Genomic DNA, 23,180 nt, shown 5'->3' with positions numbered 1-23,180 from the left:
CTAAACCCTAAACCCTGAACCCTAAACCCTAAACCCTGAACCCTAAACCCTAAACCCTAAACCCTAAACCCTAACCCTAAACCCTGAACCCTAAACCCTGAACCCTAAACCCTAACCCTAAACCCTGAACCCTAACCCTAAACCCTAAACCCTGAACCCTAAACCCTAAACCCTAAACCCTGAACCCTAAACCCTAAACCCTGAACCCTGAACCCTAAACCCTGAACCCTGAACCCTAAACCCTGAACCCTAAACCCTGAACCCTAAACCCTGAACCCTAAACCCTAAACCCTGAACCCTAAACCCTAAACCCTAAACCCTAAACCCTAAACCCTGAACCCTAAACCCTGAACCCTAAACCCTGAACCCTAACCCTAAACCCTAAACCCTAAACCCTGAACCCTAAACCCTAAAACCCTAAACCCTAAACCCTAAACCCTAAACCCTGAACCCTAAACCCTGAACCCTAAACCCTAAACCCTAAACCCTGAACCCTAAACCCTGAACCCTAAACCCTAAACCCTGAACCCTAAACCCTAAACCCTGAACCCTAAACCCTGAACCCTAAACCCTAAACCCTGAACCCTAAACCCTGAACCCTAAACCCTGAACCCTAAACCCTAAACCCTGAACCCTAAACCCTGAACCCTAAACCCTAAACCCTGAACCCTAAACCCTAAACCCTAAACCCTAAACCCTGAACCCTAAACCTAAACCCTGAACCCTAAACCCTAAACCCTGAACCCTAAACCCTAAACCCTGAACCCTAAACCCTAAACCCTAAACCCTAAACCCTGAACCCTAAACCCTAAACCCTGAACCCTAAACCCTAAACCCTAAACCCTGAACCCTAAACCCTGAACCCTAAACCCTAAACCCTAAACCCTGAACCCTAAACCCTGAACCCTAAACCCTAAACCCTAAACCCTAAACCCTAAACCCTGAACCCTAAACCCTGAACCCTAACCCTAAACCCTGAACCCTAAACCCTGAACCCTAAACCCTAAACCCTATAAATATATTAAATATATACAAAATTATTGACAAATACTATTTTTTTTTTTAATAAATATTAGTTTTTATAATTTTGTCAAAATTTGTTTCCGTCGATCTTAGTTGTCCTTATACAACTTTTCGAGTATTCGAATTGTTATTTTTTAAAAGTACCAATATGTTTTTAATATTTTATTTGTAAAACCAAAAAATGAATACAGGATATATTAAAATAGTTTTTTTACTTTTAAGTTTGGTTGTATATGGAAATAATAAAGCCCTTGCAACCGAACCTGAATCAGTCGCTAATCCTCTACGCCGATTTGCTAGGCGTAATAATGCTCGAAAAAATGCTATATTAATCAAAAATGCTCCCCCATATATTTTGTAAGTAGATATTACATTATATATTCACATCTAATATAACTATAGATATATATATGTACCCTATATAAAAATATAATATGCATATCCTTGTAGTTTTACGCTTACATAAACGAATGAATAGTCAAAATACCATATATAAATATATTTATTTATTTTTTTTACAAATTAAAAATAAATTAATCTCGGAAATTATAGTTCAGCTGCAATATATGAACAAAATAAGAGGCGATTATGTACAGATTACAGTGAAACTATACAAGCAAATGATCTTATGGGGAAAGCTGTAGCACATCTCTTGTACTATGCAAATATTAGAGAGCCATACACTTTATATAGGGAATATGACAGTGGTGCAACTTTATATTCTATGAGAGCTCAAGACGATTCAAGCATTGACAAACTTCATCTTAAAGTTTCCCATCCAAATAAGGTATGAATTAATAAAAAAAAACAAAATTATAAAATTAAGTTAGAATAAAAAATAATAACTATTATATGTATTTTTTATTAGTATCATGAAATAATAAACACGCTATGGAGTTCCAATATTTGCAAAGATTCCGGTTACACCTTTATTAATGGTATATTAAAAAATGATGAAACAATTTAATTTGTGATTATCATTCTTTATTCGATATATTTATGTTTTTTATTGTCAAAATATTAAGTTACTATTATTCTTATCTTTCATTTTGATAATTTCATAATATTTCAATTTATATCCATGAAAATTATAAATTTTGTTAGAAAAAATTGTCCGTGTATATGATCCAAATTTAGTAATGGTACAACATCGTATAAAAAATGATATTCGATCATTCCAAGGATATTTTTATGCTTTATCCGCAAAAGCTGAAGTAAGAATTTTTTCCTCCTTCCCTTATAAATTTTATTTTTCATATTACTATACTTTATATAAGTATTTTATTTATCCACTTTTTAGATATCACGTGACACAACTATAATTGTCTACGCATCAGCAAATATAAATGATCATAACAGTCTCAACCAAAACCCCTGTACAAACACTATCTTAAAAGAAGCTAACTCATTCAAAACTGATATAAATTCTGAAATGGATATTAGAAATGGAGAACTCTCAAAATTGTTTGTTAACTTATCCGGATATCTCATTAAAAAAAACAGCGACCATATTGATCTTATCTACATCAATTCTGTAAATAATATAATAATTTTGATTCACTATATATTTCATTTTTATTTTGCTGACACATTTTAAAATTTATCAAAAAATATCGTCACTGTGTAAATATATATATTTATGATATATCATGCTTATCCACAAAAAATTTTAATATTTTCTTTTATATATTTATCCATTTTTTTTCTGTAGATGCGTATTACTGATCCCAATGATCCCCCTTTCATTACTTACGCAATTAATATTGCAAAGCACGCGATGCTTATTAAGTTAAGAGACAAAATTAGTGAGGAATAAGGATGTCTTCCATAGTAGTTTTTTAATATTGTAACGTTTATATTAATAAAATTAAATTATTTTCTTGCATCGGCATATTTTAAATTACTGTAATAAACATTTTTTTTAATAAAGTTTGTTTTGTATATAATTTGTCTATGTATTTTAATATAAGTATAAACTTACTTGTATTATTTTTTAACCTGCATATGTAAGTATGTATTTTATAAATGATTTTTGTTTGTTTCCTTTCATTTAATTTGTTTTTAAATTTATAATCATATTATTGATTTGATAATAATATATTAATTCGTACAAACACGATAAGACCTATTCCATGTGAACGTCTACTACTTAATATCTAAAATAATTCAATAATGTTGTGTAGAACAATAAATAGGATCGAATTTTTAAAAAATGTATATACTGAGTCCTAACTACTCAAAAATTGTATATATAAAGAACTATGAATTAAATATATGAAAAAAAAAGAAATTTAAATGCTTGTTTTTAGATTAATAAAAGGGGTTTAGCGAAAAAAATATACTAGTTAATAACGAAACAAATTTTTAAAAATATAAAAAATGAAAATGTTAGCAAATGAATTAATATTGTAATAATACATTAAAACAAACAAGTTGTCAAATAAAACAAAATATTAGCAGCGGTGATTTGCTTTAGGTTTTTATTCTCATGTATGATCTTTTTCATTTCCCTCCATTTTTGTGTGAATAAACAAACTTAATATTCAATTGTTTGGTTGAAAACTTTAAATTTACACATTTCAGTAATTTATAGTACCAGTTTTTATAATTATTGTATTCCTTGTTGAATATTTTGAATGTAATCATACATAATAGTAGTTATGTTGTTGTAAGCTTGATGAATTTTATTAATCATAAAAATACTCGCATCGTTGTCATTTTTGTCCAGGTTCAATCGTTTTCTATATTAAAATAAGGGGAAAGTAAATAAAATAATAAAAAACACACAAAGAGAAAAAACTATACATAAACTTAGGAAAAAATAGCAACATTTATTTTCATGCCTATTGCACGAAGCAATGGCATAATATTTTATTATTTTATTCTTAATGATTTTTCCTTACTTCAACTTTTCAATGGTGTTATATTTAAAACAGTTAATTTCCGAATTCGATAAACTTTCTATACACGAAATTATCCAATCACTTTTTTGTCTTAAAAGCAAGTACCTAAAAATAATATTAAAATGAAATAAAGTTGTGTATACATTTTCATAGTAAGGTCTTGTAAATTTTTACTTTCTTTACTCTAAGCTTCTATCTATACAGTATTATATATGTCAAGAAATTAGATATAGCAAATAAGAAAGCCAGAGGGAAAGCACAAAGACTATATACATATTTTATTATTCAAAATATACCCTTTCACAACTAGATGAATATATGTAAAAATGAAATATTGCTTTCTCTGATTATTGATGGTTAAAAGCATAATCATTTCCTTGGTGAGCTTAAATGGGGCAAGCTCAAAATTTATAGAAAAACCTACAAAAAATTTTAATATAAAAATAAATATATTATATAAGAGATGGAAACATCTTAATATATAAACAATTTCACACATTCATATATAAGTAAAATATTTAAATGAAATTACCTGGATAAATATTTAATATATAGCCAAAATCTATGTGCACAATATTTCCATACTCATCAAATAACAAATTCCCATTATGTCTATCCTTTACTTGTAAAATAAAGGACATTAATGAATATGCAGCCAAAGACGATATAAAATTTTTCAAAGCATAAATATAAACATAAATATTTGAAAATTTTAAATGATAAAATTTTATTATATTTTGATATTTTCTTCCTATTTCATGTCTACTTTTTGTTTTGGGTAAAACTTCAATAACTGCACCCAAATTTTCAAACTTTTTTTTTTTTTTTTTTTTTTGTTTTATATTAGAAACATCAATTGTTTTAGAATTTGTGCTAATATGATTAGAAAATGTATAGTTTATATTACCATAACTTTGTGAGTCTTTACAAGTATAAATTTTATCCTTATTCATAGCACTACCACTTCTTTGTGTATCTGGACCTATATCCCTACTCTTATCTTTCATCTTATCGTTCTTCACCTTTTTCTTTTTAAATAAATGAAATGAAAACGAAAATTTTCGCTTATTTTCTGATTTTCCATTATTTGTACTTTTTTCTTCCTCTTTTACATTTTTAACAAAAATGTTTATATTATGGCTATCCATAGTATTCTCACCTTTATTTAAATCAACATTGTAATATTTATTTGTTATGATATTATATGGAAATAAGTTATAAAAAAGTTTGTAATCATTAAAAATATGTATAAATATATAAATTATTTGAATAACTAATTTATCTTGTCGAACATCATCATTTACTTTATAAATATATGATACATCTTCATGTGTTTTATTAAGTAACTGCTTCCTTTCTTCATTTTCCTCTTTGTTATTCATTAATCGGGTATTTCCATGTCCTTTATAAATACAGTCTCTTTGAGCAAAATCGCCATCAAAATTTTCTTCGTTACATAGATCGTTTTTTTCATTTATTTTGTTAATAAAATAATCTATTTTTTTTAAATTATCACTTAAAATACTTTCTGATTTATTCCCTAAATATAAATTACTATTATAATGTAAAATTTTATCATTCCTTTGTTTGTTTTGTTCAGCAACATCAAACTCTGTAGATGAGAAAAAATCTGAAATTTTCTTAAGATCAATTTCATGACTACTATTAAACATACCCGAATAGTGTTTAAAAGGGTTATTAAAATACATATAATTTTTCAAATTACTCTTTATTGTTTTAAAAGATAACAATAATGGTGATCTTGTTGCTGACATTAATATTTTTATATCGTCAGATAAATAGGACACTATATTATTGGATGTTAATAATTTTATTTTCTCAATATTTGTATTGTTAAGCATATTTCTAATTTCCATTTTTACAAAATCTAGTTGTATATTCTTATCCATTTTTGAAGCTTCTAAACTTAGACAAAAAATTTTATTGTGAATACGACATGATTCTAGTAATATATCTCGATTTTTGCTATCCAAATTTTCTAGGAATATTTTTTTAATAAGCGATATTTTTAATGATAAAACATTTTTCTTTTTTACATAATTATTATATTTAAAATATATAAAATTATTAATATTTATATTGTTAGTAACTATTTTATTATTATTTTTATACTCATTCGATAGGTCATTTTTTTCTTGTTTTTTCCAAGGCCATAATAGCAAAATATCTTTAAATATATTTCTTTTTCGTTTTTCAAATAAATCTTTATTAAATATCAAACAGTTTTCAATATTATCATTACAAATACTTAAAAGATTGTTATCTTGCCCATCAATTGGAATTATACAACTTTCTCTTTTATTTCTAAAATTCTCATAATATGATAAATGCCCTAAAAATTCATCATTCATATATGTGTGCATGTTCATAAAAAATGTGTATAAAAATCGGAATGATTGAAAAGAAAAAAATACAATAAAAAAAAATATTCTGTTTCCTAAATCTACTTTTAAATATTCAAATAATTGCAAATATATTACATTTGTTATCGTGTTTTTTTTATATGAATATAATAAATCATTTATTGCTACACTTTTAATAAAAAGACTATACTGTGGATGACTATACAAAATCTTCATAATATCATTAAGGCTTAATTCATTACAATATAAAAATAATATATTTGATACGGGAGCATATAATAATTTATTTCCTCCTAATAAAAAAATATTATATTTATTTAAAGTTAACTTATCATTTATATTTGTATTCACAATATAATGATTAATTATGTTTAGTAAGTCGTTATATCTATGCATACATAAAAATTCTGATATATTATGTATATTATGATTTATAAAATTTATTATTTTGACTATAAATATATTAAACAACTGTCTATTATTGTGCATATGGTATTTTAAATATTTTATCAACATAAATAATGAATATTTATTTATCCTATCATTTATATCTTTAGTATTCGTATTAAATAAATCGTTGTAAAATGATAAATTTAAGTAATTATATATGTATTCAATCTTTTTACATATTTTGTAAAATATCGATATATTATGTTTATAAGAAATAGAATATAATACTTTTATCAAACTGTTTCCCACTTTTGTCTTATAGTCTAATATTTCTATATTTCTTTTATAGAATACGTTAAAATTTGAATATAATGATGTGTAATTAAATATGTTCTGAATATAGTTATTTATTTTTTTTTCATTATTATTACTATAAAATGTGATTAATAAATTTTTTATTCTTTCAACATTCTCTTCATTATCACCAATATTTATTTTTAGCAATTTATTAAGAATATTATGTTTAACATTTCTTGGTTTATATTTAACAAATAAGTTATTAATTCTCATATTGTCACTTATATTACTTTGGTTACTATTTCTTTTCTTTCTCTTTTTATTATTCTTATTTTTATTAAAAAACAATTTCCGAATGCTCCATTTTTCTTTCATATTAACATTGTATATATTTTCGTAATCGTGAGGTGATTTTCTTTTTTTCTTCTTCTTTCTATTTTTCTTTTTCAACTTTTTATTCTTATTTTTGCTTTTTTCATTTTCCTTCTCCATTTTTATATTTTTATTTCTTTTAACCTTTTTCTTCTCTTTTTCTTTTTTTACCATATTTTTAACAACCATTTCTATTCGATTAGTTTTCTGTATAACAGCCTTAGTCTTTTTTTTATTACCCATCTTAGTACCTTCATTTTCAATATCAAAGCAATCAAATGTTTCATTTGTTTCCTCGTATATATTTTGATCACTATTACTCAATTTACTATTTATTTGTGTATTATCGTTTATTGATTTGTTTTCCAAATAATTTTTAGAATTACTACTGTCTCTGGATAATGATAAATGTTTTTTTTTGTTTGTTTTTGATTGTTTCTTTTGGTTGGTATAGATGCTATTAAGGATGTTTTTTTCTGTATCCACTGATAATCCATATGCCAGACTACAATCTTTCTTGCTTTCCCCTTGATATACTACTTCCTTTGTCTTTTTATTATTGTATTGTATTGGTATGTCATCTATATCATGCTCATAATTTTTGAGGATTTTTCTTTCCTTCTTTTTATTTACCTTCTCATTATAAATTGATAGTAAATTATTGTTTTCATCGTGTTTTTTTTTCCTAAAATAATTACTTAATTTTTTGCTTTTTTTCTTTGGTTTATCAGTTTTCTCTAAAATTGAGTTGCAATTATTTTTTCTATCCTTTATATCATCATAATTCATTTTTCCATTTGAATGTATATGCTTAAAACTTTTATAGAAATTTTCACTATATTCCGATTCAGTTATTTTATTTGACGATGTATATGAGCTGCTCGTTTTTACTCCAAAAGGGACACTGTGATTATCTGAAATATCATCATTCGAATTTAAATCTGCTTTATTTATAGATTTATTGTTCGATGCATTCGTTACTTTAGTGTTATTTTTTAGTATTTTAATTTTATTTTTTTTATAACTATCTTTTTTGTTTGCTTCTTTATTTTCCATACATGTATATTTTATATTATTAAATATACACATATCCGTAAATAATTTACATTTATATAAATTCATATAAATATTTTCACTCATATATAAAATATTTAAAATGGTAAAATCAACATTTCCAAAATAATTCGTGTTAATTATTATCTGATTATTATTGTTGTTGTAGCTAGCTAAATTTTCCATTTTTGTTTTTTTGTTTTTCTCCTTTTTTTTTTTAAATATATTAAATGGAATTCTATGGTGTTTTTTCGTCATGTCTTTACACTTTAGTTTCATTTCGAATATATAAATAAGACAATTATATATCAAATTGCAAACATATACATATTTATTTATACATGTACAACGTAGTTCTTCCTCCAAAACATAATCATATAATCTCTTTTTGTTAATCTTTTTATAATTTAACATAGTTTTATATGCTTTTAATAAAACTAAATCATTTTTTCTATCATTATTTGAAAATGATGTCGATGAATCTTCACGCTCTTTATTTTTGTCATACGTAATATTCACATTACTATCTTTATTATTGCCCTTTTTAATATTATTTGGATAATCTTCCGATTTTATTTTGCTATTTATAATTGAAACTGAATTTGTATAAGATATTCCATCATATAAACTTCTATTGCTATTTTTGCGCATTATATAAGATGGCTCTTTTTCATTTTCATTATGTCTCATTAAATTGGCAAATTTGTTTTTAAAATAAGATGCAATATTATTTCCTTTTGTTTGTGGAGTGGCACATTCTTTTTTTTCAATATTGGATATGCCTTGTTTATTAGTATCCTTATATTCTTTACTATTACATCCCATGATATTTTTTGTATCTTCCTCGTGTTCAATATGATCACACATATATTTATTTTTTAATTTATCATTCTTTTCATATTTCATATCATCACTATCATTTATGTTTATCACTTTGTCTATTATGTTCTCTTTTATGTTGTCATCATACATATCATAATATTCGACATCACCCTTATTATTCAATTTATCTTTCACATTTTTCTTGCACATGCTATTTTCATCGGCTTTTTTATCTGTTCTTTCTATACTATCTCCATAATAATTATTTATCTTATCATCCACTATCCTTTTTCTTTCTTTAAATACTTTTTTTTCTTTATCTACATTCATTTCATGAGATTTACCAAGCTCTATAGGACTAGCATTTTGATCATAACATCCAACTGAATATTTATTTAGACAATTCACACAATATATATCATTTAATATATGATTGAAATTGTGGAAAAAAAAAGATAAATACATAAAACATTTTTGTAAAAGCAATTTGTTAAAATAAAAAATATCTGGAATACATAAATTTATTATATCTTTATTTATTTTTAAATTAAGTAAGCCTTCTCTTTTTTCTGGATTTTTATTTGTCAAAAAAAAATATATATTATAAAATAAAAAATATTTATGTGCGGTACTATTATATAAGAAATAATTATATTTATATCTTGAATATAATTGTACAAAATAATTAGAAGAATGAAAAAAATTAGAAGCAAAATTAAATATTCTTATCAAAATTAAAAATGTCAATGATATAAAATGATAGTCTATTTTTAACACCTTAGAATTATATAAATAAATATTATTCAAACCTTCAAAATTTATATTATTATATATATCTTTAATTCTTACATTCTCATATAAATATAAATTTAAAAATTGTATGCTACATTCTGTATCGTTAAAGAGGTCTATAAAATAATACAAATTCTTAATACTTCTGCTATATAAATTATTTATATATATTCTTATCCCTTTTTTCAGTATATCCTTTAATTCGAAAAAACAATCTTTATAAATATAATCATCATAGTCACTTATATAATTATCATATTCAATCTCATCCCTATTTTCATCATTTTTTATTCCATTATAATTTTGTTCATTTTCATCATAACGACGTGATATATTCCTTTTTATCTCACCTTCACTATAATAAATATTTGAATAAGCACTATTGTAATTCCTTATGCAACCTCGATTATTTTCAAAGGAACCACATCTTTGATCCTCTGTATTTCCTACTTTTGTCATACTTGGTGAATTGCAATGTGTATGTTTCTTATCCCCTTCTTCTACTTCTTTAATTGACTCAAAAAATTTATCAGGTCTTTTCTTATAATTGTAAAAATATAAATTTGTACTTTTGTAGTAATTCACATGATAGTATGTTTTTAAATTTTTTATTTGATTAGAAAAATTTGACAAATAATACATATAATGATTTTTAAAAATCAACTTTATCTGTTTTGTTAAACCAAATGAATCATAATTAATACATAAAAATGTATTGCAAAAATTGCTAAAAAATTCAAAAGCTACTATTAAATAGTTACATAAATACGGTACGTTTAAAAAATATATACTTACTATTTTTTTCATTAAATAATAATTATAATAATCTAACTTTTCTAGCTTGTTCTTTATAATGTGCATCTTATTTAAACTTATATTTTTATATACCAATATCATATAATTAACCATTACATATAACAACATCATATTGTTAATATGCTTTATATATTTATCTAACACTATTTTGTTTGTTAATTTTGAATCTTTTAAATTATATTTTATCAAAGTCTTTTCCTCCTTTAAAAAATAGAATATATACCACTTTATCATTATAATATCACTATCAATATAATTTTTATTGTCTTTGTTAAGAAATAAAGAATTATTTTTTCCCCATTTTTTTGTGTTCATATTTTCATAAAATTCGTCTTTTTCATTTTTGTCTATCACTCTGTTTTCACCTCTATCATTGTTGTAGCGTTTATCGATTACATTAATTTCATTTATAAAGCTTGAAATTCCTTCTATTTCATTTGATTTATTATTGTTTTCCTCTGGGCTTATATAATAACTTTTGTGATCATAATCTGTATTTCTGCTATATTTATTACTCTTGCTAATATTATTTATTTGCTTGCTACCATTTGAATCTTTATCATTATATATAGCATCATTATATGTGTCTATCAGTATATTCGAAATTAATATTGATTTAACTGAAAACATTGCCATCATTTTCACAATTTTATAAAAATAAACAAAATAATAATTAAAAAATGCATATTTATAATTATATACACTCAACATACTTGATAATGTATTCAAAACATATATATACTTATTTTTTATACTTATTTTACACATGTCTATTTTATTTTTACATGTATTATTTAAGATGTTGTAAAAATTTATATTATGTATATTTTTATATCTATTATTTTTCTTTTTAAATATAATATAATAAAAATATGAAAAATAAAATTTGAAGTTCTTCTTTATAATTTTTGATATAATATATATATAATAATTGTTTAACATATTCATATTTAAATTTGTAATATTAGTAGATAAAAATATACACACAACATAGTTTACTACGTTTATATATTCTTTAAAATATTTTTTATTATGTAAAACAGGTTTACCGATTTTTATATCATATACATTATATATATATGATTTACTTCCTCTCACTTTTTTTATTATTTTTAAATAACTCATATCATTATCACTATTTTCCTTATTACCAAGTCCATCAAATTCATTATTTCCCCCTAAAAAAATTGTATTCTTTTTTTTATTCTTTTTCAACATTATTGTTCTCCTTTTTTCATTTTTAACAATTTCACCATTTTCATTTCTTCTATCTATAAATATAATATTTTCTCTCCTTACTCCTTTTTCTTCGTATTTAATATCCTCGCGGTCATAATATGATCGTGTTATAAAATTACTAATTTTTTTATCATATTTATATTTTGTATATTTTTTAATATATTTTAAGGAATTATTATTCTCTGCATTATTTCTCTTCATATTTTTTTTTTCACTTTTTAATACACATTTGCGTTCATCTGCACACTCTTTATTATTTTTTTCATCTTTGGCATCACCATTAAAAAGATATTCATTTGCCGTTTTAATTCTTCGATTCTTTTTTCTATGCCCAATTATTACAACACCATCAGATCCACTTTTTTTAAGATCTACATCGCATATATCTGTATTATTACTCATAAGTTTTTGGAAGTCATTTTTTTTATTTGCCATTTTTTCTTTTCGAGATATACTTGAAATTTGAGATTTTATGTTTTTTTTTGAAAAAGAACATCCTATTTGATTTCTACAATTATTTATTCCACTGTAATTGTAATAATTGCTCTCATATTTCTTTGCATATTTCTTAACACACAAAATATAAAATTCATAAAAAAAATATGAATATAAATATAGAAAAAATTTGCAACAATTTAACATTTTTAAAAATAATAAATAATTAATAGTAACGTATAAATTCACTTTATATATAATTTTAATCAAATTTGCTTTCTTCCGTTTTATTACATTTTTAAATTGTTTATTTTCTTGTATCGAAATTTTTGAAAAAGCATAATCAAGACTACTTTTTTCTAAATTTTTTAAAAAACATACAAGAAATCTACAATCATATATCACATTTATCTTTGATTTAAATATATAATCAAATATATAATAAATATAATTCCTTATAAATTTATTATAACTCATAATATTCATTAATATAAACATTGTTGTAAAAATATAATTATAGTCATAAAATTTGTTCATATCATATAGGAATACAAATATTCTATAATTTACTAACTCTTTAATATTTTTATGTATATATTTATTTCGAAATATATATTTATCTAATAATAAATATAAACTAAATAATATGTTGTCTTTTTTTCTTATATTTTCTATATAATATATTATTAGTATATAAAGCTTATCAAAATCGTCACTTGTTAAGTTTATCTCTTCATTTTCGGAATTATTCTTATTATTTCTTTTTTCATTCTTTTCCTCTTTTATTATTTTTAATATTTCTATTTTACATATATTATGAATATTATATATGTTCATATATTTTATACATAAAACTGGAGTTATTTCTATAAGCTTATTTTTTACCATCTCAATCACATTCTTATTTATTATATCCTTTTTATATACTTCTAAATAAAACATTGTAAAATATATTTTGTAAAAATATAATGATAGTAAACTTATATGCTTACTATAATTTCTTCGATCCTTATATAGATAATGAAAAATGTTACTAAAAATATATATTTTTATATTGTCTATTATGGTAAGAAGTGTTTTCAATATTGTCTTATAATCTTCTTTATAAAAAATTAAATATTTCTCATCTTTCTTCTTTTTATTATCATGTTCTTTGCTTTCAATTTTTGAATTGTGATGTTTACAGTTTTTCATATTTTTAAATACATTTTTTTTTACATAACTGTACTCCTTAGTAATACGATTTACAAGTATCTGATTCAATGACATTTTTTTAAAACTATTATCTACTTCATCAAATAATATACCATTTCTTTCCTTATTATTTATATCTTCTTTTTCATCTTCACATTTTACTTTAACTCCTTTTTTTTTCTTTTTGTGTTTATTTATTTGAGGCAACAAGGATCGATTTTTTATTTCACATATGTTTTCTAATGAATTATCCCCTTTTTTACCCTCACATAAATTATTAAAATTTTCATTAGTAAAATTATTATCGTTTCTACAATTATTATCTTCTTGATTTGAATCACTCACATCTGTAATATTCACATCTAGATGCATCTTTATTTCTTTCCTTAACCTATTTAACTCATTATATTTTTCTAAAGGACCAAAATACATATCATTACTTACATTATTCGTTATCATAAACAAATCTAAATATGGCAATGGTTTTTTTTCCAAATAAGATGTTAGAAATAATATTGTTGCACAGGTGTATTTATATATATTTATGTGTGTAATAATTTTTTTAAAATATTTTAATATTAATAATAAAAATTTTTGAAGACAACTTTTTGATTTATAATTATATACACAATAATTATAATTTAAAAAAAGAAAATAAAGTAAATAATCTTCATTATATTTTTTTCTACTACTAAAAAAATCATTATAATTCCATTCCCCATTTAAAAATAAGTCATTAAGTATTGATTTATTTATGCTTCCATCATTTATTTTGATATTATCCTCAAACGACTTTGCTAAAAATTTATGATTTGAATCATAAGAAATGTCGTTACGAGTATTTTTCATTTTCTCCTTTATCTTATCTTTTATATTTAAATTTATATTAAATATTGGATTTCTATGTGCTTGCTTTTTTTTTAGTAAAAAGTAATCATTAATATTGTCATTTAAATTTTGTATATACTTAATGTTAAATAAAAAATTAAAATAATAATTCTCATTATCAAAATAGATACTTTTATAATTGAGCATATTATTTAAAGCATCATATACTGAAGAATTCTTTTTTTTTTTTATACCTTTAATGTAAAAACTTTTATTATTTAATAAAATCTCATTGTTGGTTTTATTCAAACTATGTTGTGTACCATCAAATGAATATATATTCCATAATACATTATTATTTGAACTTTTAAAGTTATTTTTTTTTTCCAAAAATATTTTCTTAATACAATTACTCAAGTTGTAACGAAATATATATTTACAATTAAATATATTATTACAATAATATTGTAATTTATTTATATATAGTCCTAAATAGTTTTGAGTATTGTTCTGTACTTCCGAATAATAACAACTATTCTTTTTATTTTTCATAATTTTTGATAATATATTATTTGCCAAAAAGGAAAAATATAACTTTGTATAATATTCATCCTTCAATTTTCTATCCTCACAATCTCTATTTCCATGTTGTATAATAAGTGAAGAATATATTTTATCAATTTTATTATCTTTATTTTTTATCGTATTAAAATTATTAGAAAAACTAACATTTTTAAACTTTTTGCTTGCACAAGTGTCTTTGTTATGTTTTATTTTTTTTCCATTTTCATAAAATTCATAATTTTTATATTCATTTTTCTTTTCTCCACCTTTATACTTGTCATTATTTTCTATATCTACACAATTTATAAAGTTTTCGACATACTTATCCCTTTTTATCTCACCATTTTTATAACATTCATTCTCTAAACTCGAACCGACAACATCACATACATTTTTATGTCTACTATATTGTATGTGCTGTAAAATTTTATAATTTGCTTTTTTTTCTGAAAATAAAATAAAGGATCTTACATAACTATTTATATATAAATGAAAATCCATTTTCATGTCTACCCAAACATTTAAATCTGATATAGCTATCATATCAAAATAATTATTCGAAGACATATTCATAGATTTTGTGTATAATATATAATCCTTAAATTTGTTTAATGACATATTTCTATATTTTTCGTTAAAATATATATTTTTCTTATTTATATTAACAACTATTTTTGTTTCTTTAAAATCTTTCAACATTTTATTTTCAATAAATAAATTTAACTTTTCATTATTTTTGTATAAACATTTTAAAACTGGCAAATAATAAATACTATTACTCATAAATATTAAATCCACAATAAGTTGTGTCACATTATTAATACTGATAATTTTGTTAGACATGGTTGTGTGTAATATATTTCTAATAAAATAAAATCCATTTTTCAAAAAATTTTTCTTGCAATCCTTACCTTGAATGCTGTTTTCGTCACTCTCTATATCATTATTTATATACTTAAAAAAAAATACTAAAAAATTGTTGTCTGAACTCAACAACAAAATAAATAACATATACATTTCATACAAATAAAATACAACATTTTTTATCATGTTGCTATACACATGATACTTATTATGACTGTCTCTATTTTTTATGTTATCAATTTTATCTATGTTAATTATATAAAAGTATATATTCAAATAATATTCAAACAAATTTAAAAATCTATAATACATACAGACATTCTTATCAACTATTTTTATATCTTGTAAAGAATTATATATTTCTTTTATAGTTAAATTACTAACATTATTTATTAAACAATGTATATATAAATTCAAATATAATCTTCCATTTTTTAATAATAATGTTTCAGATAATTTTAATATTTTTAATAATATTATATTTTTTACTACATCATTATTTATATTTAAAAATATTGCTTTCGTTATTTTATGCTGATCCTTTTCTTTAATATTTTTTATATCTTTATTTATTATGCTAGTTTTATTGTCTTCTTCTTTTTTTCTTATTATATCAACACTTACATCCTGTTTATCTTCTCGTATTTTTTTATGCTTATCTTTATATTCAACATGCTCATATTTTGAATTTCTCTCTAATTCATCTTGAGGATTTTTCTCAATCTCATTAAATATAACATTTTTATTTTTATTTAATTCAAAATCTGTAAATTTATTATCAGTGATTGAGTATATAAAAGTGTTACTAACAAAATGTATATCTACTGTGTTTTTTATTATAGATAGTAAAGTATAATTATTAAATATTTTTTTTTTATTAAATAATATATATTTTTCAACACCCTTCAATATCTTTAACTTTTCTATATAGGAATATATAAATGATATTAAATTTTTATAATAAATTATGACTTTTTCATAATATTTATGCTCCTTGTTTTTATTTACCAATATTCTGTATTTCCATACTAAAATCTCTATTACTTTATAAGCATAATCATAAAAACATATGAACAATCGTTCACTATCTTTATTCTTCTTTATATTACGAAAAATATTAATAATTAATAAAATATATTTAGAAATTATGTAAAAATTATCCTCTGGAATTGTCTCATATAATTTTAAATTATATATATTCATAAGAAATTGTAATAACAAATTAATATAACATAAATATAATATCTTCTTATATCTATATTTCTCATTTATTTTCATATATTTTTGTAATATAATAAATGTTAATACGTGTAAATAATATATATGTAATCTCAATGTTGAACTGTTTTTACATTTATTATTTAGTGATATAAAATAAGATATATGTAAAATTATATAATTGAAATTCTGAATCAGTATACTTAATGAAGTACTCAACTCTAACTCTAATTCCTTTTCATTATAATAATTTTTATTTTTATTTATTAAAATTATTTTTTTTTTATAAGTTTGTATTAAATAATCTTCAAAAATTTTAAGCAAATTTAGGTATGTTTGCAGTATCTGATCATTAAGCCTATAAAAATAAGACAGAATAAAAAAGTATAAACATTATGAACAGATATAATAAATACATATTAATATAACATATTCCATTTTTTTTCGTAAATTTTTCATAAATAAATCCATTTCATTGTTTTATTTTTTACATTATATGCCTTTCCTCTAAGACATTACACAAATAATACAGAATAGCGATCTTTTCTTTGCTTTCATTTTGCTCATAATTTACATACTTAAATATATTGACTATATTATCTTCTTTCAAAACCTACAATAATAAACAGATTAACATTATGTGGTAATATTACAAAAAATAGCATGAATTATAATTATTCCTATTTTCTATTAATTTTGCAAGTGAAAACATACCTTGTACTTTCTCTCTATTTTATATCTTCCCATTTTGAAACAGATTGATATATTTCTTCGTCATAAAAAATAAGCAAGTAACATAGGGTCTTTGTCTTTTTATATAAAATTTACAACAAATCGTAACAACACCAAAATATTTAATATATAGAATAATTTAAAAAACAGACAAAATAAATCTACACTATTTTAAAAATTATATTAAACTTTGCAAAATAATAATACACAAAATTACAATATTTATAATGGGCGATTACTACACCCGGATCTCATAAATGTGTATATTGAATGCCAAAAAATAAAAGAAATATATTAGCATATAAATTAAACTAATTATATCTTTAATTTGATATAACTAAATAGAGAAATATATGAATATAAGAATGACAAAACTTTCATATATTTATATATACACATCCGATTGATAAAAAAAATAATATTCAAAACAAATAAAAATCATAAAAAGTAAAATAATTAAAAAAACGGAAAAATATAGCTTTTTGCTGGTAAATTAATCATTATTTCAAAATTTTACTAACTAAATTAACTTAAAAAAAATAATATTTTTTAAACATATACGGAATACATAACATATAAACTATAATCATCGTATATCCAATTTATATAATTTACATTATATTTGTATTCATAGTTGTAGTTTGCTTATTATTTCTCTACATTTAATCTATTATATTTTACTGATGTGTTTTTTGTCTATTCATTATTCTCTTTCTTCCAATGTATTATATAACTACAACTATTATACGCACATATTTAGACAAACATAATTACTTGATTTTATCACAGCAGTAAAATCTTGGTAATTCATTATTATTTATATAGGAAGTAACAAAAAAAAATCGGAACTAACACCTCACATATTTTTTGTAGCATCTTTATCTTCCAATTTTTATGGCATTTAAACTTTTAATGTATTTTAAATTATATCATTTTATTCACATTCTTTGAAAACTATCATTTTATTGTCTTCATAATTACCATATCCGCATTAAGCAATATATATATGTGATATTTATAAATGTCAAAAAAATTGTTTCAAATACTAAATATGTTTGGATATATATAATATACAAATGTTTTACATTAAAAGTTACAAATTTATTATTTTTGTAGATAATAAAATAATTATAAAAAGCTACGATCAATCATTTATGAATTGACGTCTTTTTAATTAAGTTAATAATTATTTTATTTATTCTTCTTTGTCCATTTAAATATTCATATATTTAATACACATACTAAACATATGCATAATACATAAAAATAGGAAAAAATATATAATAAGATTGTGATATTTATTATTTTACTTTTTACATATAAATATATATCTTTAATGATTTTTATTTTATCCTTTAAACATTATTATATTTTATTATTATATATTATACATATTTTTTATACATTATTGGAAGTTCATAATTGTAAAAAAATATCGAAATTTTAAAGCACGATCATTCCCAGTTGCCACATACCAAAAATAACTGATATATAAAAAAATATATTTATTGTATTTTTTTTTCATCGACATATATTTATAAATCTTATGAATAGAATATTATTCAATATTCCATATGAATTTGTGGCATTATATTTTTTCATTATTTATTCTTTTTAATCATGATTATTATATTTTGTAAAAAAAAATAAAAATCGATGAAACAACAAAAGGAAAAAAATATATACAATAATTATTCCTGAGCATATATTCGCGAAATATTCTCTTTTTTTTGTTAAATAACTTCACGTAATTATTGCCTAAATTATATGAAATTAAAAGTTTATTTCATTTATTTCTAATTATTTAATAAAGCTAAAAGAAAATATATAATGGAAGGAAATAGTGATAAAGACGACTCTGTTGAATTAAAAAGGGAACAAGAAGAACAAGATGATCAATCAGAAAACGAGCAAGGAAATGATAATAATAGTGTCAGCAGTAATAGCAAAAAGAAAGCTTATGATAAAACAATTGAAGATATTAAAAAAGAAAACAGCAATTCATATATATCAAAAATTAGTGAACCATTATTAAAAAAAAAATATTATAAATATCTTTTAAAAATTATAGATTATACATATCATGCGAAAATTAATGCAACACATATAATAAAAACAAATGAACAACTTGATGATAAAAAAAAAAAAATATTAAAAACCAAATTTTTAATAATAGGATTAAGCCAAGTAATTAAAGCTATAAGAAAAGGTATCAAAGGGATACTCATCTTAGCTATTGATGTATATCCCATTGATATTATTTGCCATATGCCAATATTTTGTGAAGAAAATAATATTCCATATACTTTTTTTACAACTAAAAATAAGTTGGCTCATTTATGTAAATTAAAAAGATCTATTACTTGTTTATTTATTTGCAAGCCTAGTAATACTCTTACAGAATTCGAAGAAACATTAAATAAGTATAATACCAAACACAAAATTAGTAACTATAATAAAGCTTATGATAAATTACAAACAGCTATCAAAAAAAATCATCCCTTTTTCCAGTAAACTATACTGATGCATTTCACTAAATATGTGTGCATTCTTGTATAATATAAATTAAATAAGTTGAAAAGTATACAAAAAAACATTATTTTTACAGATCTCAATGAATAAAAACAAAATAATAAGCAATTTTTTAATATAATTTTTGTGTATTTATTATATCATTATCCTCATTTGTTTTTATATTTATTAGCGGTTAACTGGTTATTCATATATACATTTTTTGATTACCAATATCGCTACTTTTTTGTACCCCCATTTCCCATATATCATGTTTACAAATTGGGGAAAACATAATTAAATATATGTGTTTGTAACGAATAGCTAATTGAATAGCTAGCCAGATATATAAATATGTCTACGTCTGTATAGACAATACCTAAAATTAAATAAATTTTGAAAAAGAGGATTTATTTCACATTCATTACATTCGTTGTGCATGTGCATTATATGCATATTTTTTATAATTCATAAATTGTTCATATTGTCATATTTTTATTATCACTTTTTAATTACCAACTTAACATACTAAAATATATGTCCCTTTTTTATATAATTTTTTAATTTTTATAAAACTCTTTATAATAATATTTTAAAACATAAAATGTTACAAAACACTTAAAAATTAAAATACTATGCAGTGAAAACATCTCAATTAAATGCCACCCCATTTTTGAAACGGCAAAAAATATAAAAATAAAAATTTAAAATAACAATAATATATGTATCTATATAGACAAATAATATAATCAAATATATGCACAGTGTCTTATTTCTTGTAATTAAACTCGTCGGAAAATAAATCCTTACAATTCATAATATTTATAACGGAATTACTAAAATCCTTATACATCTTTTATTTTTCAAAATTTCTTAAAATCCTCTAGTAAGAATGGGAAACAAGAATAATAGCATTTCCTTTTTTGCTTTTATTAATTCATAATCCCATACATTTGTAAGTGTACATAATTTTCTGAATGCATATATTTCTAGATATATACTCCACAAAAGGTAGCATAATCGCTTCTTCCATTCTTCATGCATTATATAAAAAAGAAAAAGGTTACTAAAAACAAAATTAAATAACTAAACAAACTAAACATAGAACTACATGACGAACCTTTATCTAATTTTTTTAAATTGTCCTGTTTATTGTAAATTTCTAAATAGTTTAAAATATTATAATCCTTTTCTACACTCTTTTGGAATTTTTCAGGCATTGATGGAAAAAAATACAAAAAATTTTCAGAAAATATTTCATTCTGTTCATTTTGAAGTTTTTTAATTTCATTAATATTTTCAATTTCTTCTAATAATGTTTTATTTAATGATGTAATATTATTTAATAATTCATTCTTCATATTTTTTAATTTACTTGTCTTTTCTTCAATATTATGTACAGCTGTTATCCATGAGTGTATATCGTTTTGTAATATTTTGGAATTTTTTTCTAAAAGCTCCATATCTTCATAACTTTTTGTTCTTTTTTCCATTTCTTTAGTATGATCATATTCATTTAGTACATTGTCAATATGGTTTACATTTGTATTTACATTCTCACTATTTGTACTATTATTTTTATCATAGTTTAATTGATGTTCTATATTATTTTTACCATTGTCTATTTTTCCTTCATTTATATTTTCCTTATTATTTTCAACGGGGTTATGTAACAATTTTAAAGTATTAATATCCACCTTATTATTTTTTTCTACCCTATTTTGAATTGTTTCACCCTCTATTATATTCTGATTCATATAATCGGGCTCATTGGGGGTAAGGGCATCCTGGTTGGCTTTTCTCTTCGAACTTAATTTCACTTTGTTACATTTTATTATCAAATGTGTTGAAAATATATTTATTATTAAAATGGACAAAAATAAAAAATTATAATTCATTATACAAACTAAATATAATAATAAAATATGTGGAAAAACAAAAACAGATTAAATCTGTCCAAAAATAAAAGATTAAATACTAATTTTTATAATTATAAAATTCAACACCTCCGCATATGTACATACATATACATACTATCTACATACACAAGGTGTATACTTTACAACTATTTAAAAATATGAAACATTCTTTTTTTACTACAATTACATATGTAGTAAAAGCGAAATTTATAATACATATATGGAAAAATTAATAGTTGTAAAATATTCCATCATATTGAATAGGATGTTAATTTTGTATTTATTTTTAAATTCTATTTTTTCTAAACTATACAAAAAAAAAGAATACACTTTCTCTTTTCTACATGATAGTATATTCCTATTAATTTATCTTCACTCTTTAAAGAATTGTTTGGTCATATTTTTTTTTGTTTTTTAATAGTTTGATTTAATTAATATTGAAAAAAAAATAAACGGAGTTACAATACACCATTACATTTTATGACTACAGTAAAAAAAATATAAAATAAAACACACACAAAGTTACATAGTCCTTATACAACAGATTAAGACATATCATTATGTATCATTTACTTTGTTATTTTTTAATTTCATTATATATATTATTATCATTTATACATTAATACTATATATATTTTTTTTTATTATTTTTTATTTTCTTTAATCTGCACTTTTATGCAGGTACTAATACCAATCTTTCAAACACTTCATATTTAATAAAGGAAAAAAATATTTTTCTTATCCTTTAAAAGTAAACATATTAGGTTAGAGAAAATATATTTTCTTATTTTATTTTATTCATAAAAAGAAAAAAAAAATACATA

General features: G+C 21.9%; 4 protein-coding genes across 4 annotated transcripts; 2 read left to right on the top strand and 2 right to left on the bottom strand.

Annotated features, from left to right (window-relative positions):
* Positions 1-1,204: 1,204 nt before the first annotated feature.
* PVVCY_0702180 (fam-a protein) lies at positions 1,205-2,839 on the top strand (the record flags this gene model as incomplete). Its single annotated transcript, XM_037634200.1, has 6 exons — positions 1,205-1,380; positions 1,576-1,810; positions 1,892-1,943; positions 2,128-2,237; positions 2,324-2,557; positions 2,735-2,839. The coding sequence occupies 6 exons, from the start codon at positions 1,205-1,207 to the stop codon at positions 2,837-2,839; spliced, it is 912 nt and encodes a 303-aa protein (XP_037490339.1).
* A 792-nt stretch (positions 2,840-3,631) lies between these two features.
* Positions 3,632-17,941, bottom strand: PVVCY_0702170 (phosphatidylinositol 4-kinase, putative; the record flags this gene model as incomplete). The annotated part of the gene is made up of 6 exons (XM_008627833.1): positions 3,632-3,764; positions 3,927-4,031; positions 4,223-4,346; positions 4,459-17,552; positions 17,686-17,807; positions 17,909-17,941. The coding sequence occupies 6 exons, from the start codon at positions 17,939-17,941 to the stop codon at positions 3,632-3,634; spliced, it is 13,611 nt and encodes a 4,536-aa protein (XP_008626055.1).
* A 1,815-nt stretch (positions 17,942-19,756) lies between these two features.
* PVVCY_0702160 (60S ribosomal protein L7ae/L30e, putative) lies at positions 19,757-20,440 on the top strand (the record flags this gene model as incomplete). Its single annotated transcript, XM_008627834.1, has 1 exon — positions 19,757-20,440. One exon carries the CDS (start codon positions 19,757-19,759, stop codon positions 20,438-20,440), a length of 684 nt encoding a protein of 227 aa, XP_008626056.1.
* An 860-nt stretch (positions 20,441-21,300) lies between these two features.
* On the bottom strand, positions 21,301-22,335 carry PVVCY_0702150 (apical merozoite protein, putative; the record flags this gene model as incomplete). The annotated part of the gene is made up of 2 exons (XM_008627835.2): positions 21,301-21,320; positions 21,558-22,335. 2 exons carry the CDS (start codon positions 22,333-22,335, stop codon positions 21,301-21,303), a joined length of 798 nt encoding a protein of 265 aa, XP_008626057.2.
* Between the last annotated feature and the right edge of the window lie 845 nt (positions 22,336-23,180).

Source organism: Plasmodium vinckei (assembly GCF_900681995.1).
Source record: "Plasmodium vinckei vinckei genome assembly, chromosome: PVVCY_07".
NCBI lineage: Eukaryota > Apicomplexa > Aconoidasida > Haemosporida > Plasmodiidae > Plasmodium > Plasmodium vinckei.
Note: the sequence above shows the minus strand (reverse complement) of the source record. Positions and strands in the feature narration are given on the sequence as shown.